Raw genomic sequence first — 16,083 nt, forward strand, 5'->3', positions numbered from 1 at the left:
TAGGACCTAGGTACTTTTCCAGCAACAATTTTTGATAAAATATAGCTTAAGGCTGCCATTATCACATTTAAATTGCCGTAATACTTTACTCTATCCATAGGTATCCACTTGTCTAAATGCCGCGGGAATGTTTATTTGGAATGTCTCCTATAGATATGGTCATGTGGCAAATTTCATCAGAATCAGTGCAGTTGTTGAGTGGTTGAACTTATAAAACAAATAAAATAAACAAACAAACAAACATACTTTCGCATTTATAATATTAGTATAGATGTACAGGCACGCCTATATTATTTTCATAATATTAAATTCCTGATTACAATCTTTGAAAGGTAACTATCTAGTTTGTTTTCTATTTGCTGTTTATCAAATATAAATCATACGGCAATCATGCGATCACCGAGTTACGAGTTATCATCCGGATGAAATAGTTTCTATTAGATTTGCGCAAAACCGCGTCGGCCTCTTTATCAATCAATTTATCTAACGTTACAGGCAAACAGGCGAGATCTGTTGACCCACTGACTACGAAACCGGTCTGACACTTAACAGACGATTCACTATTTAGTGTTACCTACGTTAGAAACTTTTGATTTTGAATTGAAAATACTATCGCATTCATTGGTAATACTAATATAACACAACATAATAACCTAAACTCATACTAAATGTTTAAGGATAGTTGCGTCTCATTGGACTACAATAGGTTTCCTTCTTATCTACAACTCTCCCCCAATCATTTATAAATAAAAAATAAATTAGGTAAATAATGTCATTAGTTATTATTTATAAAAGTTTAGTTCGTTTTGATGTACAAATAACTACGTTTAATAATATATTATGTGTTTTTGTAAAACTTGGATCCTGAAATTTAAATTTAAATAAAATATATTTAATTTATGCTTTTCTAATATTTTTATTAAAGTAATACTTCTTTTAATAGGCTGGGCTACTACGAACGGAGCATGGAGAATATTGGATAGAGCCCTCAAATCAAATACCCACCGATGGATCTTCAGGTCATCCACATATTATTTTTAAGAGATCTGCCGTTGATAAAGTAAAGGCATTCCATAGAAGAAAAAGAGAGGTAGATGGCAGGACCAAACCATACACAAATTTAAGTAGAAATTATAACGATAAAACTACAACAGCAAGAAAAACAAATCAAAATAACAGAAGAAGCCAGAAAGAAGCTATAGATCGACGAAGACGTAAATATTTAGAAGACCGACGGAGACGATTAGAAGAAATGCGCAAAGATCCAGCTGCTTATAGGAGACATCAAAAAAAGTTACGAATGGAAGGAAGAAGATTGCAGTCTGCGTCAGTATCCGCATCAGCATCAAGAAGTATGTCTGTGGAAAATAGTAAATCGCTTGAACACATTCAAAGCGCAAAGAACCACACTCAGCACAAGTTCAGCAATGAGCAGAGATCAAGACGAATGAGAACAAGGCGGAGGCGACTCCGAAGATCGAAAAATTGCGCGACCAAACAACCTCCGTATCAATGGAAAGTAAGAAATTTCAAGAATGAATCCGAAGAATCTAAAAAATATAGATACAATAAGGTAAAATAAAGCATTCTTTTGATAATATTTAGCGAAAGATGACCATCTTTGAACACATTCGTGTTACTCTACAATTCTACTAAATACTAATTTTTATTCCACTTTTGAAATCTTTGGAATTCCATCGTCATTTTAGTATAAAATTATTTCCAATTATTACGCAAGTCATAACTAGCTATTGAAAAAAATATTCATCAATACCTGATAAATCGTAATATGTTCTTTTATACTCCTCTTAATAAAAAATAAGTTATTGATAAAACCCTAACATCTATTTTATCATTAAGTGACATAATTTTTTTTTTTCAGAAAAACAACCGACCTCCTCAACACAAGCAATTGAACAGACATTACTATGATGCATCGAAACGTTCTACACGTTCGGTCAGTAAGCCGCGACACGTTGAAGTCTTGCTTGTCGCCGATAAGTCTATGACCGATTTCCACAATCAAGGCAACTTGGAAACTTATCTACTCACGATTATGAACATGGTAGGTATCGACACAAAATATTAATATCGCATGTCAACATTGATATATCATTTTGTAATCGTAAACTTTATCTTGTACTCAACTAAATTTTAAGCTTTAAAGTGTGAGTAAAAATAAACTAGTTTTAGCTGACTCCAAAAAAGGACGAGATTCTGTGTTTGGCTGGTTTTTGGTTTGTTCACCGATTTCTGCATCAATTGTTAAACAATTTTTATCGTTTGCAAGAGTAAACTATCGAGGTAGTTTAATTGTCAGGAAATTCTAATGGAAATCGAGGAAAGGTCCGAAATGTCATGCTGTGAAATCGATGCAATGAAATCGCTGTGACGCTCTTCTATAATGCCCTCTTTATGCCTCCGTTCTCCGCATCCTCGCAGTACTAAAAAAAGATAGGTTAGGTTAGGTTAATATTAAATGCAGGTATGTTTATATAACTTTAATTTTGTTTAGGTATCATCACTTTACATGGATCCCTCGATAGGAAATTATATAAAGGTTGTCGTGGTGAAGATCGTACTGGTGGAAGAAATGCGCGCAGCACCTGATCTGGATGTGACAACAAATGCAGATTACACTCTCGCATCGTTCTGCCGCTGGCAGCACCAACTTAACCCTCAAAATGACAACGATCCTCACCACCACGACGTGGCAATTCTAGTCACAAGACAAGATATCTGCAGTCAACACGACACTCCTTGTAGGTATGATATTGTTTTTTTTATTACTAGGTACTAGTACTTATAAATTCCATTAGCTTTTTTTATTTGTCATTGATCCATATCCTTTTACAGATCATGATCAATCATTACGCTTAAATCATGTCATCACATTATATTAGTTATGAATAGTAAAATTTTAAAACATAACAAACTTTATTAAGTGCCTACCAAACCACTTTTTTAGCCATTTTAATCATCATCATAATTATCAAACCATTACCAGCCCTCAAATGCAGCTCTCAGAATGGAAAAGTTGTCAAGTGCAGATTGGTAGACTTCACACGCCTTTGAGAACGTTATGAAGAATTCTCAGGAATGCTGGTTTAATCACAATGTTTTCGTTCACCGTTGAACAGATGATATTTAATTATTACAAACGCACGTTACTTTGATAAGTAAAGAAGCGTACGATCGAAATCGGCCCCCAAAAGTCAGATCAAAATCTTACCCAATAAGTTATACATTTTTCAAAACGTATTTTAATTAATTATTTTATGATGCAAGTTAACAAAGCCTGTAAGAAGTTACAGTTGCTATTTAGCACCAAATGTTTATCACTATTAATAGAATCATAAATATTGCCATTGACAACTAAACTTGTATAGATATTTAACAGGCAAACGTTTACTTAAACATGAACCAACTGATGTATAGCTAACTAATAGAGAACAAATGGTTGCGTACGATAGTTTGTAGTTGATTCCATTAACTGAAGGCATAGTGGTTACTGGTTACAACTCTATCCATCAGGTCCGGCACCCACAGAGCGATTACTGTCAAACTACACCGATGTTTAGGAAGGATGCATTAATCTTACGAGTAGCTTTAACGATAAGTGGGTGGACGCTCACTTTATTTTAATACCAAACAAATGAAATAGATTAAGCTGAAGTCATTGTTTGTAAATAAGTATATATTTTTTTTGCACTATCTTTAAATTCTTGCACTAGTGAACGGTTTCCCGCGATTTTTTTTCGCGATAGGTCAGAAGTGAGGTTTAAAAATGTTTTAAAATATTGTTCTTAAGATAATTTTGGACTCACATTTATTATATTAGTAGAGGTTTTATTGGGTGTTCTTTGCTTCCTTCATTAACGAATATAGTATAGATAAGGAAGCAGCTAAAGATACTACTATAATTGATATTCGCAATATTTTTTGCAATCTCGAGACAAGGTCAATGGCAGGAACGGGCGTCTGGTTGCGAGTAAATAGAGTGGTGGTGAGTAACTCGGGCCGAAATAGAACACTTTCAGTTGTTACGAGCCTCATCACCTGGTGCCTAGTTTTGGCATCTCATCTTACAATATCGTCTGTAACGTTTGATCAGCTTAAATAGCGTAAAGAGAAATGCATAAAATTTATGTAGGTGCATGATATCGGGATTAATTAATGTATCATTTATAAAAGCCCTTTAAATAGGTCTTGTGCTGCTTGCTAATCGTTTTTTGTTGTCTATTCACCTATTAACCAGTCAAAGGTCTACCGTAGTAATACCTTCATATTACTAATAAGTATTGCTTTTGGTTACCTTTCCAGCACCTTGAGAATCCCGACGTCCCTTAGTTCTTCTTCGAGAGAGATTCATATATATATGAATAAATTGAAGAAGGCCGCTTAGTTCCTTCTTTAATCATAGACCTGAGTACTGATGAATGAATACACTTTTAATGTACATCACATAAAAATACGGGAAAAAATTATTTAAAAAAAAAACTATTGTACTTAGATACTTTTTTGTTGGAAAAAGTATGATTTCATAATTATTATTATTATTATATTCTTAATGCTACGACCTTTATTTTCTCTGATTGACTTTACTACAGTATTTTTTTTTCCTTTTTATTTAAACATAGAGGAATTCAAATATTACAAACTAATGCTAATTAACTCACCTCGTCTCAAACAATTTACCCACTAAGGTAATATAAAGACCGTTAATTAATCTGTCCGTCCTAATTGAGCACTGTTATATTTAATTTGCGTACATATTAATTTACAAAACAGGCAATTATGTGTTGCATGTAGTCGAAGATTTCAAAGTTAAAGACGCAATGTGAAGATGAAAATGCACAAGCATGCCAAGTTAATGGTTAATGACAAAAGTTATGATTTAGTTTAACTGACTTAAATTGGATGTCAATAGTACCTATATGTATGTTGTCGGAATATATGTTATAACATAAAAAAGAGATAGGTATAGCTCTCTTTTCATGTGAAGAGGCAGCAATTAAGCGTTTTGTCACTTAGAATTTTTTGCGCCGATTCTGTATAGCCCCGGGGTCAAAAAGACGTTTCTAAATGAGAAAACTTTTACAATTACTAAACAAGTTTTCGAAAAGGCCATGCAGATATCACAAATTTCGTAGATTAACTGAACTTGGCTTCTAGACTATTATTATAAAAGCGAAAGTTGTTGCGTGGAAGAAAGATAAATCAACAAACTATGTTTACATTTTTGATGTTAGTAGGTATACCGATATACTAAAATTAAATATAGGAATAAGTTATTCAATTATTGGGAGGCCTATTTAGCGTATATCACCAAAAAATCTTTCAGCCACTTAAGCATGAGAGGTTAACTAATTACGATTTAGTTAGGCACCTATAGCTCAGAGGAACCGGGAAAAAGAGTAACCCAAGTCATTTTCAAGCCTTTAAACTAACTCTATAAAAAATGCGTTAATTTGATGCTCTGTTGTTGCATGAAAGAAAGGAAAAGACAATAAAATAACTTAAGTGTTAATAATCAAAGTAGGGATTTACTGTAAAGTTAATTAATTTATCGTTTACGGTAGTGCCGCTTTTTACGCATAGTACCTATCTTACGAAATTGTTAGCATACATAGCACCTTGTGCTTAATTAATATATTATAGGTTTTACATTTGATTTCGTATTTACTATAGTTTACTCACTTGAATCGAGGAGCGTTTGAAGTTTGGTTTGGGTTTTTGTTTTAAAAAAATTACACTCAGCACACGTCCAATTAGTGGTGATGCGCTTTTTCAATACCTATCCAATAAATAAATCAACATTGAGATATTGGAATTTTACACATAAAGTAGAGATACCTATAAAATACACAAATATTTAAGTCTATTTTTTTTCGTCAGTAATTGAGTAATTATCCATAAATTATGTTCAGATAAAGAAATAAATATACCTACATAACTATGCGTAACAAAAAGTACTTAACTACGATAAAATACTTGAATAATAATTACATCCAATTTTGTTCATTAAATCATTCCACTTTAAACTTTTTCGCATCATTACCAAAATATCCACGCATGTTGGTACGCGAGGCTCTATTTATATGTAGTACCTATTATATTTTTTGCTTATATATTTGCAAATGGCTAACAACTGGTCGCGGTCAGCGGTCACTTCAAAGTGCCGACATTAAGGCCAAGGATGTCGGCTATATACAAAATGGGCATTCACAATTTTAACAAAAGCCTATAAGCATATAGCGTTACATAATTACAAGCGGTTTTCGTTCAGGCAGAGTGTTGTGTGTTACGCCACACCCACCTTCCATTATCGATATACCTGTTCAAACACTTCAGCGAGACGAGCAACAGAAGATATAGTTAGCACGGCCGTGTAATTATTTATAGTAAATTACAAATGTTTTCTACACATAACCTATTTAAAACTCACCTAGATGCAGTTAACGTGTTGTTCCAACAAAACATATAGGTAGTAGGTTCCCCACAGACTTGCGGCGCGGTGGCGGATGCGAAACAGACGTAAAATATATTTAAAGCTATCCATTTTCTACCTGACAGCGCACTTCAGCTTCTGTAGTCGTATTAATACCCCATTTCTGAGCACAGTTGTCCTATCTTATTAATAGAGAGTAAGTTAGACTAATTGAGTAATTGACTTAAAAAGTAGCTTTTTGTAACTTGTCCGGGGAAGTACTATTGCCGTACTTATATGCTTATTTCTACTGCCAAGCAGTATCGCCGTGTTCTAGTCTAATGGTCCCATACAGTACACTGCTCAGGTTGCTGGGTACAGAGCAGCACTTTGTAGGATGTGTTACTCGCATGCCCTGCAATGGGTTGCCCTTTTTAAAGGTCATCGTTTTCCACTAACAACTACACTACTAGCTAGCTCCGATAATTAAAACTAATATTATAAATGTTGTGTGTTTGTTTGTATGTCCTTACTTTTCGCCCTTACTAAGCAACCAATGTACTTGATCTTTTGCAAGGACGGAGAGTTAAATGCGTTTCTTTTTATGCTAGGAAAACAAACGGCTCTCCCGAGATTTGTTAGTCCTTACTTTTCGCCCTTACTAAGCAACCAATCTACTTGATCTTTTGCAAGGACGGAGAGTAAAATGGGTTTCTTTTTATGCTATTTCCTAGCATAAAAAGAAACGGCTCTCCCGAGATTTGTTAAACACCGGAATGAACGCGGAGGAAGAAAGCCGGTGTCAGTTATAAAAAATAGTTCCACCACGCTGCTCCAATACGAGTTAGTTTGTTTAAATGTTTATTGTCGTAGTAACCGAAAGCGATATCGAGATTCAGCTTCACGTAATATTCAACTCGAGTTTTAATAGTTACATTTTGTATTCGAGTGGTTAGATCTATTTAACTATTTCGGCATATTAACTTATTAACATAATACGTTCATGTAAATACAAAGTGGCTCCCGCGTTTTATTCAGCGGACCTCGCAAGCGATAAAAAATCATAAGAATTTATCTCATTTTTGTCTTACCGAAAGTAGGTTCACCATAAATTAATGCAAGGTATGATCATTCCCATACAGGACATGTTTTCTGCCAAAAGCAGCATATAATGAATGCAACGAGGAAGCCCAATGCACCGGGAAAACGGTACAAACAAGTAGTCGAATGTTCTTGGAAGGCGGCAATCAAAAGACAATGAGACTGGTGATAACGGTGACGGGCCCCAAGGCGGGTACCAGAATCTCAATGCAATACAGCCATTGAATTGCCAAATTGGATAAAAATGACCCGTGTCAATGTTTAAGCATTCTTCATTATGCAGAATATAAACGTATGCCATTGCCACAGACTTTTATCCGCTTGTCTTTTCAATTATAATAATATCTTCAGTATGAAGAGTAAATGAACTATTTACAAATCCCTTGTAAGTAGGTTACAAGGCAAACAGTACAATATGAAGTAGATATTCTTAAGTGCCAACTTATCTTCTTCTTTCTCAATATACAGTTTTACATAGCACTCTGCCTTTCGTAAGAATCCAGACAGTCACATAGGTCGAAGACTACGAGTATGTTAGAGTCCTTCTCAATTACTTACTTCTCTGTATCCCGCTCGAGAGCTTGTGCTATGGTTGCCATTGCATCTGTGGCTGCGTACATCCAGCATCGAAGATCCACGTGCCGCTCTATGTACGTCGGGTGCGAGGCTTTAGAAATAATGGTCACCTGAAACATTGATGGGTATTGCCGTGCCTAACCGAGCAGGCTATGTCGTCATTCCCCATTATTATCACTAAAATGATATACATACCAACCGTTAAAGCCGTTAATGCTAACCAACGAGGCAGATAATATAATATTGTTACCATATTTATAAATCGTCATTCCGGCGAGTGGTCGGCAGAGCACGCGCCGCGCTGTCTGCCCGTCGCTTCGCCCACTTATCTCACCTCTGTGTTACGTTCTCACTGCCCGATGAGCCTTTTTACATAAACCCGCATACTTTAATAAAACGCCCGTACTCAATTAAGATTGCAATTTTATTCAAATTTAACAAAAGGAACTGAACAGTTATAGCAGATAAAGTTGGTATGCTGTCCAAAAATGCGTCGGCTTTATGTGATATTCAAATTATTACAAAGTGGGATTAATTAAGAAAAATACTGATTTTAATTGAGATTTCGGGCTGGCGGCTTATGTAGATATTTTTCAGGGGTTCGAACAATTTAAAAGAAACAAAGCTCTTACTTATAAAATCACATTCTTGTTTGTTCGTCCATCCATCAGTTTGTCAAGGTTGCAGTCACTGGGTCTCATAATGATATAATAAGTTTGAAGCTAGAATCGCCTAATTTAAGACCCGTATGTATTCTTACCCAAATTCGCAGAAAAGAAAGAAATTAATTCTTACAGTACGGTATCCATAGACAGAAAAAAAAAATCATTAGTATTAGCAATGTTAAAAAAGTTATTTCCATATCTGAAAGTTTACGAAGCAAAGTTTGTACTGGATTTACAAAGATGTGTCTAATTAGAAAATATTATCAATGTATATATTAATATAAATATATATATATATCTATCTATTCATATATATATATATATATATATATATATATATATATATATTTATATTCTAAGACAAGTAAAAAAAAACCTAGACTGACTATACTGTCCGAAACAAAACGAATACTATTAAATATTTTTATATATTTCCTTTAAAGTTGCGTTAACCTCAAATTATGAATCCGAATCGTATTTTTCCGGTTTCGTTGAAAGAGTATAAATAAAAAATTGATAAAGAGCGATTTTATCCCGAGGAAATTGCTGGAGGTGCGTGCGCAAAGCTGCGCGCGCGCTGTTTCAAAGGTACGTAATATATTGTTCCCGAGTATGTTATCTGATTTTGGGAACAAAAATAATTGCATCTCTGAACAAAGGCACACTATGCTTTGTTATATCGTCATTCCGTCGAATTGTTATATAGTCAATATCAATTATATTAATTTTGAGTTTTGTCGATACAAACAACCGGAAGCTGAATTTTTATATTATTTGTAATTTAATCAATTTGCCCTGTATAAAATGTCATTTTATGGTTGTGACTTGGGAGTCCACTGTTAATTACCTTGAGCTAAGAGTAGTACCGTGAAGCAAGGACAATAGAAACTGCTGAATTTCTTACCAGCTTCTTCTCAGTAGAAGTAGAGGTAGAGTCACAAACAAGCACAATTTTTAAAAAGAACTTATCACAGAGGCTCTTTTGAAAAATCAAGCCTGTTAAAAGCTTACTTGAAATAAAGTTAACTTTTTATTTTAACTACTGCTATTTTAAGAACTAGCAGTAGTTAAAAAAGTAGTAAAAGCTACTAAGAAAATAATTAGTTAAAAAGTCTGTGTAAAGTATAAAAAATAACCTTGTTGTTCAACGTATTAGCAATACAAATTATTCCTTGCAAATTTAAATTATTCACCTTTAATTTCCTTATATATAACATTGATTGCACTAAGCTTTTTAATTCATTGAATACTACAAAATGATTTATCCTTACTACTGATAAAGTTGATATTTGTTGTTTGTTTGTTTGAAACTTTAAACAAGCAAAACAGCAGAACTTCCAGCTGGTTTTGAAATGTTTTATAGGCTAAACAATAGCATCTTAGTCCAGACTATCTTAAACAGCATCATCAATTACTCGAAGTGAGATTGCGGTGAAAAAAACTTAGAAATCAAATTCGATACTTAAAAGACAAGAATTCTCATCGATGGAACACAGAGGTCGCGTATATTTGTAGATAAGTACACAACAGTACCTGCTTCATGTTTAATTTAAATCACTACAAGTTTTTTAACCAGAAGTATTTATGCAGTGCACGCGCTAAGTGTGCCGAGTACACCAGACGGTTGTCAAAATACACGGACTACATTATTTCAATGGGTCGCCCTCGAAACTCGAATTTCTTTGGAACACGCCGCCTTAAGTGAAGAATAAAATATTTTACTTGGGCGGCGCATTTACATAATGTTATGAAGAGCGCGTTATATGTACGAAATTTACTAAGTTAACGAAAATATTATGATAATTAAATACCTATTTTAAAAGATAAGTAGTAGTTTAGTTGTACAACGTTTTGTAACAGTGCTCGTCCGGGGAAGTAAATGCTCATTTCTGCCGCCAAGCATGTATGCAATGTAATGTAATGCAGCATTGATGTTTTCCAGTCTGAAGTATGCGGTTGCCGGTGTAACTTCAGGCATATAAGGCTTAACACCAATGCCTCAAGTTGAAGTACACTTTGTAGGATCAGTGGCATGCACAGGGTCTTCGGTCAGGTATATAATGGCATAAAATGGAAAAAATCCCCTCCAATACGAGCTATATAAAAAAAAAATTGGGTAGGCTCTGTTTATAGGCCTTTTTTTTATTCACCATTCAAATTGGTAATTTATAATTAAAGTTGCTAATCGCAGTAGATTGTATTAGTAGCATAAAGGACGCTGCTGCCCAATCTCTGTGATAAAAATCGTTACAGCACTAACAGTGAAATTTGATAATCCCTAAACCTATCCCTACTTCCCTACTTAACTTATCCCTACTTACTTACTAATATTATAAAAACAAAACAAAAACTACTAAACCGATCATCATGAAACTTTGTACACATATTTTTGAAGGTATTAGAATTATTATGGGATGCTACTTATCCCGAAATTAAGCTTAGTTCTTTTGGGAGATGGGTAGAAGGTGTTTGACGATTTTACACCATAACGCCGTGGAATGATAACCGATTTAAATAATTACTTTTGTACTTTGGAGGTTATAATGTCTGTTTAATTTTGCCAAAATTTTGTGTAGATCTGATGAATGTGATTGGAGATAGAGGACACAACTCCTCAGCGCAAGGCAGCCAACCCGTAATTTAAGACTTAGCTATCTTAAATACATAGTGTAGAATTACACCCAAGCCGAATGCCAAATGTCTTTGTCCAAAAACAAACGCAGACAAAGTCACGGGCAACAGCTAGTAATATTATAAATGTCAATGTAAGTTTGTTTGTTACGCTTTCACGCAAAAACTACTCAAGCGATACCCATGAAACTTGGTCCTCTTTTTTTGGAAGTGTTAGAAGTAATACTTTTTATCCCGACATTAAGCTCGGTTCCTTTGGGAGAGGGGATGAGTGTTTGACGATTTTACACCATAACTCCGACAAATTATAACCGATTTAAATAATTATTTTTGTTCTATAGAGGTTATAATATGTGTTTAATTTTGCCCAAACTGTGGTTGGAGAGAGAGGATAGAACTCCTCAGCGGACAGCAGCAAACCCCTCATTTAAGTCTCAGCGACACTGAATACTTTTTTTTAGATTTACAACTAAATTTAGTGCCACATCAAGAAACAAAATCAAACGCAGACGAAGTCGCGGGCAATAGCTAGTAAGCAATAATGTAGTTTGGTAGGTCTAGACTCCAACAACCTCTTGTGTAAAAGAGGAAGCATTTTTATTAAACAGGAGGCAGTATTATCAACAGATGAGTACCTGAATAGTTTATCATACAACGCTCGAAAATTTATCGCGTAATTAAATCTCCACACTAATATGTGGATAGCGGTGATAGCCTAGTGGGTAAAGCTTCGGCTTTCCTTCCTGGAGTCCGAGGTTGAGCCCCGGCACGCAACACTGACTTTCCGGAGCTATGTGCGTTTTAATTTAAGCAATTTAAATATCACATGCCTTAAACGGTTAAGCAAAACTTCGTGAGGAAACCAACATGCCAGAGAGTTCTCCAAAATGTTCTCAGGGGCGTATGAAGTCTATCAATACGCACTTGGATATCGTGGTAAACAACGGCCTAAACCATTCTACTTCTGAGAGGAGACCCTTGTGAAATGGGCTGATAATTGGTTGATATATGGATCTACGTTATACCTACCCATTTAACTTTCGAAACAAACTTTTAAGCTGATTTTGATTCGACGGCCGACTGGTGTAGTGGGCAGCGACCCTGCTTTCTTAGTCCTAGGCCGAGGGTTCGATTCCCACAACTGGAAAATACTTGTGTGATGAACATGATTTTTTTTCAGTGTCTGGGTGTTTATCTGTATATTATAAGTATTTATGTGTATTATTTTCATAAACATATTCATCAGCTATCTTGGTACCCATAACACAAGCTACGCTTACTTTGGGGCTAGATGGCCATGTGCGTATTGTCGTAATATATTTATTTATTTAATTCTCACAACAGACCACCTGGGCTGAGCTTTATAAGTGCTCAAAACGTAATTGACGACGACACACAAACCAAGTCTTAAATCAAAATGTTAAATCATTAAAGCGTAATTATTATGATTGCATGACGAAAATTACGTTTGAACGCTCCTATATGGCACCGGTAAATTACGGTTGTCTAAATATGAAGGTGAGCATCATAAATAATAGTTGTTGACATGTAAAATTACAATAATTGTTTTAAAAAAAACATTTGTCGAGGTAATGGTAAAAGCACATACCTAATAAGTAATAGGTAAGTAATTATTAAATTTCAATCCATCGCTTTATATTATTTCTTAAAGTATTTGTTTTTCGTAAAAATATCTGTAATAAATTAAAACAATCAATCAAAATGTTTGAAAGATTAATTTTCTCCTAACGATGAAATATTTAATTATGATCTGGAATCCGGATAAATAAATATTTTAAACACTGACCTAAAAACTTGTGCTTGTCATACGTAAATCAAGTTTCAAGTAAGAGTTCAAACGATCATGAGATAATAATATGAGCTTAAATTACACAGTATTAAATTGACAGTTCTTGCTAAAGCACAGACAGACACTTTATTTTTTTGATATTCGCATACGGTATGTATTATATATGTATGGATTGTATATTATCTTTTTGGGGCTCCGTTCCCAACTGATAATAATAGAACCCTTGTGGTACGATTTCGGCCGTCCATCTACTTACTCTACATCCACTAAAGCGAACGATAAACGCCTCGTTATAAATGTTTGAAAAACTAAAAGCTTTATATTAATTAGTGCGTTAAAATGAGGTGTATTTATATGTATGTATATATACTTATATATATAAATCTTTCTACCGACACACATTAAACCATTAATGGAACATTGCTTTCAAATCACACCTCGGTAGAATAGACTTCAACGCGTGTCCATTATTCATGATGTTACATTTCATGTGACGCTGTGGTATTAAGTTATAATATTCCTACCATCACCTTTAAGGAGAATGAAATAGATTAAACGTGTTTCCTCGAGTTTCTTAATTATGTTCACGGTATTACGTCGCTTTATGTGAATAGAATGCATAAGCCATAAACCAATGATCTACCGAAATGGCGTGACTATATTATGATATTATAAATTCTGATAGTGCCTTTTATATGTGGTTCACTATCACCTCTCCAGTATTTTAAATACTCACTGCTGGGCATAGGAGTATTCTCTCAGAGTAGGTGTGATAATATTACCAGGCCTTGACAAATTATATTACCGGGCCTTATTAATAAACGTTATACAACGGTTTTTTCACGCTCTGACATTTGCAAAATCCTGGCAGTTAAAGTGTGACAAAATACTGTTTAACTTTTCCGATTTTATGCCCCGTTTGGCCTTAATAAGGCCCTAAGGGCTAGCTCTGAATAAACACTGCTCCAATTAGATTGGCTAGTTCTAGCATAATTATAACGTGTTAGTGATAATTCTACTGGTAAGAGCATTTAAGGTGGACTCCTTTTTGATGGATTGACGATATCAAGCCAGTAACAGAGAAACACAGTGAGTTAGAGCCGTATAGTGTGGATCCTTAGTAAATACAGGACTGTCGGGTTGCAGCCAACAGTGGACGTCCGTTATTGGATATGATCATGACAATGCTTCAAACTAAAACCGATGCGATGGTTTTTGATGATGAGTTTACTCGACCAGGTTGGCAGATATTTGCCGAAGTCCTGGAGGATAGCGAGAATTTTTTGCCAGAAAAAAATTGTCTAAACCTTTTTGAATCGAGACCCAGAACCTAGATATCAGAAGTTGAACATCTTGACAGCTAAACCAACGGGACAGTGCAGAGTAGTTACGGGTATATTGTGAGTTTACGGCTGTAGTACGTTATGTTTACTCGGTTTTATTGAATTTATTAGAAGGAATTTATAGAGCTTTTCGTCGGCTTCCGCGTGAGTCAGCGTGCGCGTATATTATTAGCCGCCTATTCCCGGCTGCGTCTGCGCTGACCACTCGTTTCTAACTGCCTAAGAACTCTTTCACACTAAGCTTTGGCTTATAAGTTAAGTGCAAACTTTTATTAGAACTAAAAGCTTTCTTAAAAGCTCTTAAACATATCTTGAAAGATATCCCAGAAATTATGTTGTTTTATTTTCCACATTTTCTTTTTCCTTTTTTATAAACATCGTTTTGGTTATAACTAAATAGCTATCCTTTTAATAGTAAAAAGTCGGTTATTATCATACAGTTAGTATACCAAATACTTGGTCTCCGAAAAAAAAAATTCGCAAAAGTTTGAAATTCTCACTGATACATTGCGGTGCTCAATAGCCTTATTCCGCGCTTGACGTATGCTGTATATACTCTCTCAGAAGATACATTCAGACCAAGAGACAGAACTCCGGACGTTGAGGTCCATAATCGGACATACCAACAAAGTAGTAGACATAACGACGAATATCTATTTATCTGAAACAGTGAACAATCTTTATGTCTAGACATAATTGTTCGTCACGAAATGATACAATCGATGACAGGATACTAGTCTAAGGAGTTGCCTCGTATCCGATCATTGACTACTTATCATAAACCAGTTCCGCTTGCAGTGTTCGCACCCTGTAGAGCATATTACGTTGTAAGTTCATATAGAGCTGTCACCAATCTTCACGTCTAGACTAAACTTTTCATTCAGCAATGATGCAATCGTTGAGAGAAGGCTCGATCTGACTGGTATCTGATCATTGACAACTTGTCCCAAACAAGTTCAGATTGTAAAGTTGTCATTCTTTGACGTGCCTGGCGGTAGGCTTCGCATTTTGAGACGTCACGATTTTTTCATCGTGAGATGCGAAGTAGAAATTGTGTTAGGATTGATATTATGATATTATGTCACAAGACCTGTTTAGGTCTATCAAATAATTATCATGCATATAAAACCTCTCGAAATATTCTTCTCTTCTCATATGATTTTTTCAATAAATAGGAGAATACAGAAGTAATATATGTACATTAAATGGTGATAGACAAGTGATTAAACTCCGGCTACCCATTCGGGCGGACAGAGTTCAATCCACGGCACGTTAAGTTTTGGGTGTTACGTGCTTTTTAAGCAAAAAAATCACTTGCTTTAACGGTGAGGGAAACCATCGTGGAAAACATCGTCTTCATACCTTTCTTAATAATGTTTTCAAAAGTGTACCAATCCGCACTTGACTAGCGTGGTAGACCTAAGCCTTTCTTCTTCTTGCAGGAGACCTGGGCCCTAAAGTGGGTCGATAATGTGTTAATAATGATGATGATCTGAAATAATAAATAGAAAATTCTGTTACTATTTT

The 16,083-nt window shown here is 34.9% G+C and overlaps 1 protein-coding gene across 1 annotated transcript in view; it reads left to right on the top strand.

Annotated features, from left to right (window-relative positions):
• The window catches only part of LOC120632625 (A disintegrin and metalloproteinase with thrombospondin motifs 7-like), a 122,235-nt gene that overhangs the window by 89,201 nt on the left and 16,951 nt on the right, over window positions 1–16,083 (top strand). Inside the window, exons 5-7 of the mRNA XM_039902569.1 lie at window positions 944–1,573; window positions 1,883–2,065; window positions 2,516–2,766. Coding sequence (XP_039758503.1) covers window positions 944–1,573; window positions 1,883–2,065; window positions 2,516–2,766 — 1,064 coding nt within the window. The remainder of the gene's footprint in view (window positions 1–943; window positions 1,574–1,882; window positions 2,066–2,515; window positions 2,767–16,083) is intronic.

Source organism: Pararge aegeria, chromosome 20 (genome assembly GCF_905163445.1).
Source record: "Pararge aegeria chromosome 20, ilParAegt1.1, whole genome shotgun sequence".
Classification (NCBI taxonomy): domain Eukaryota; kingdom Metazoa; phylum Arthropoda; class Insecta; order Lepidoptera; family Nymphalidae; genus Pararge; species Pararge aegeria.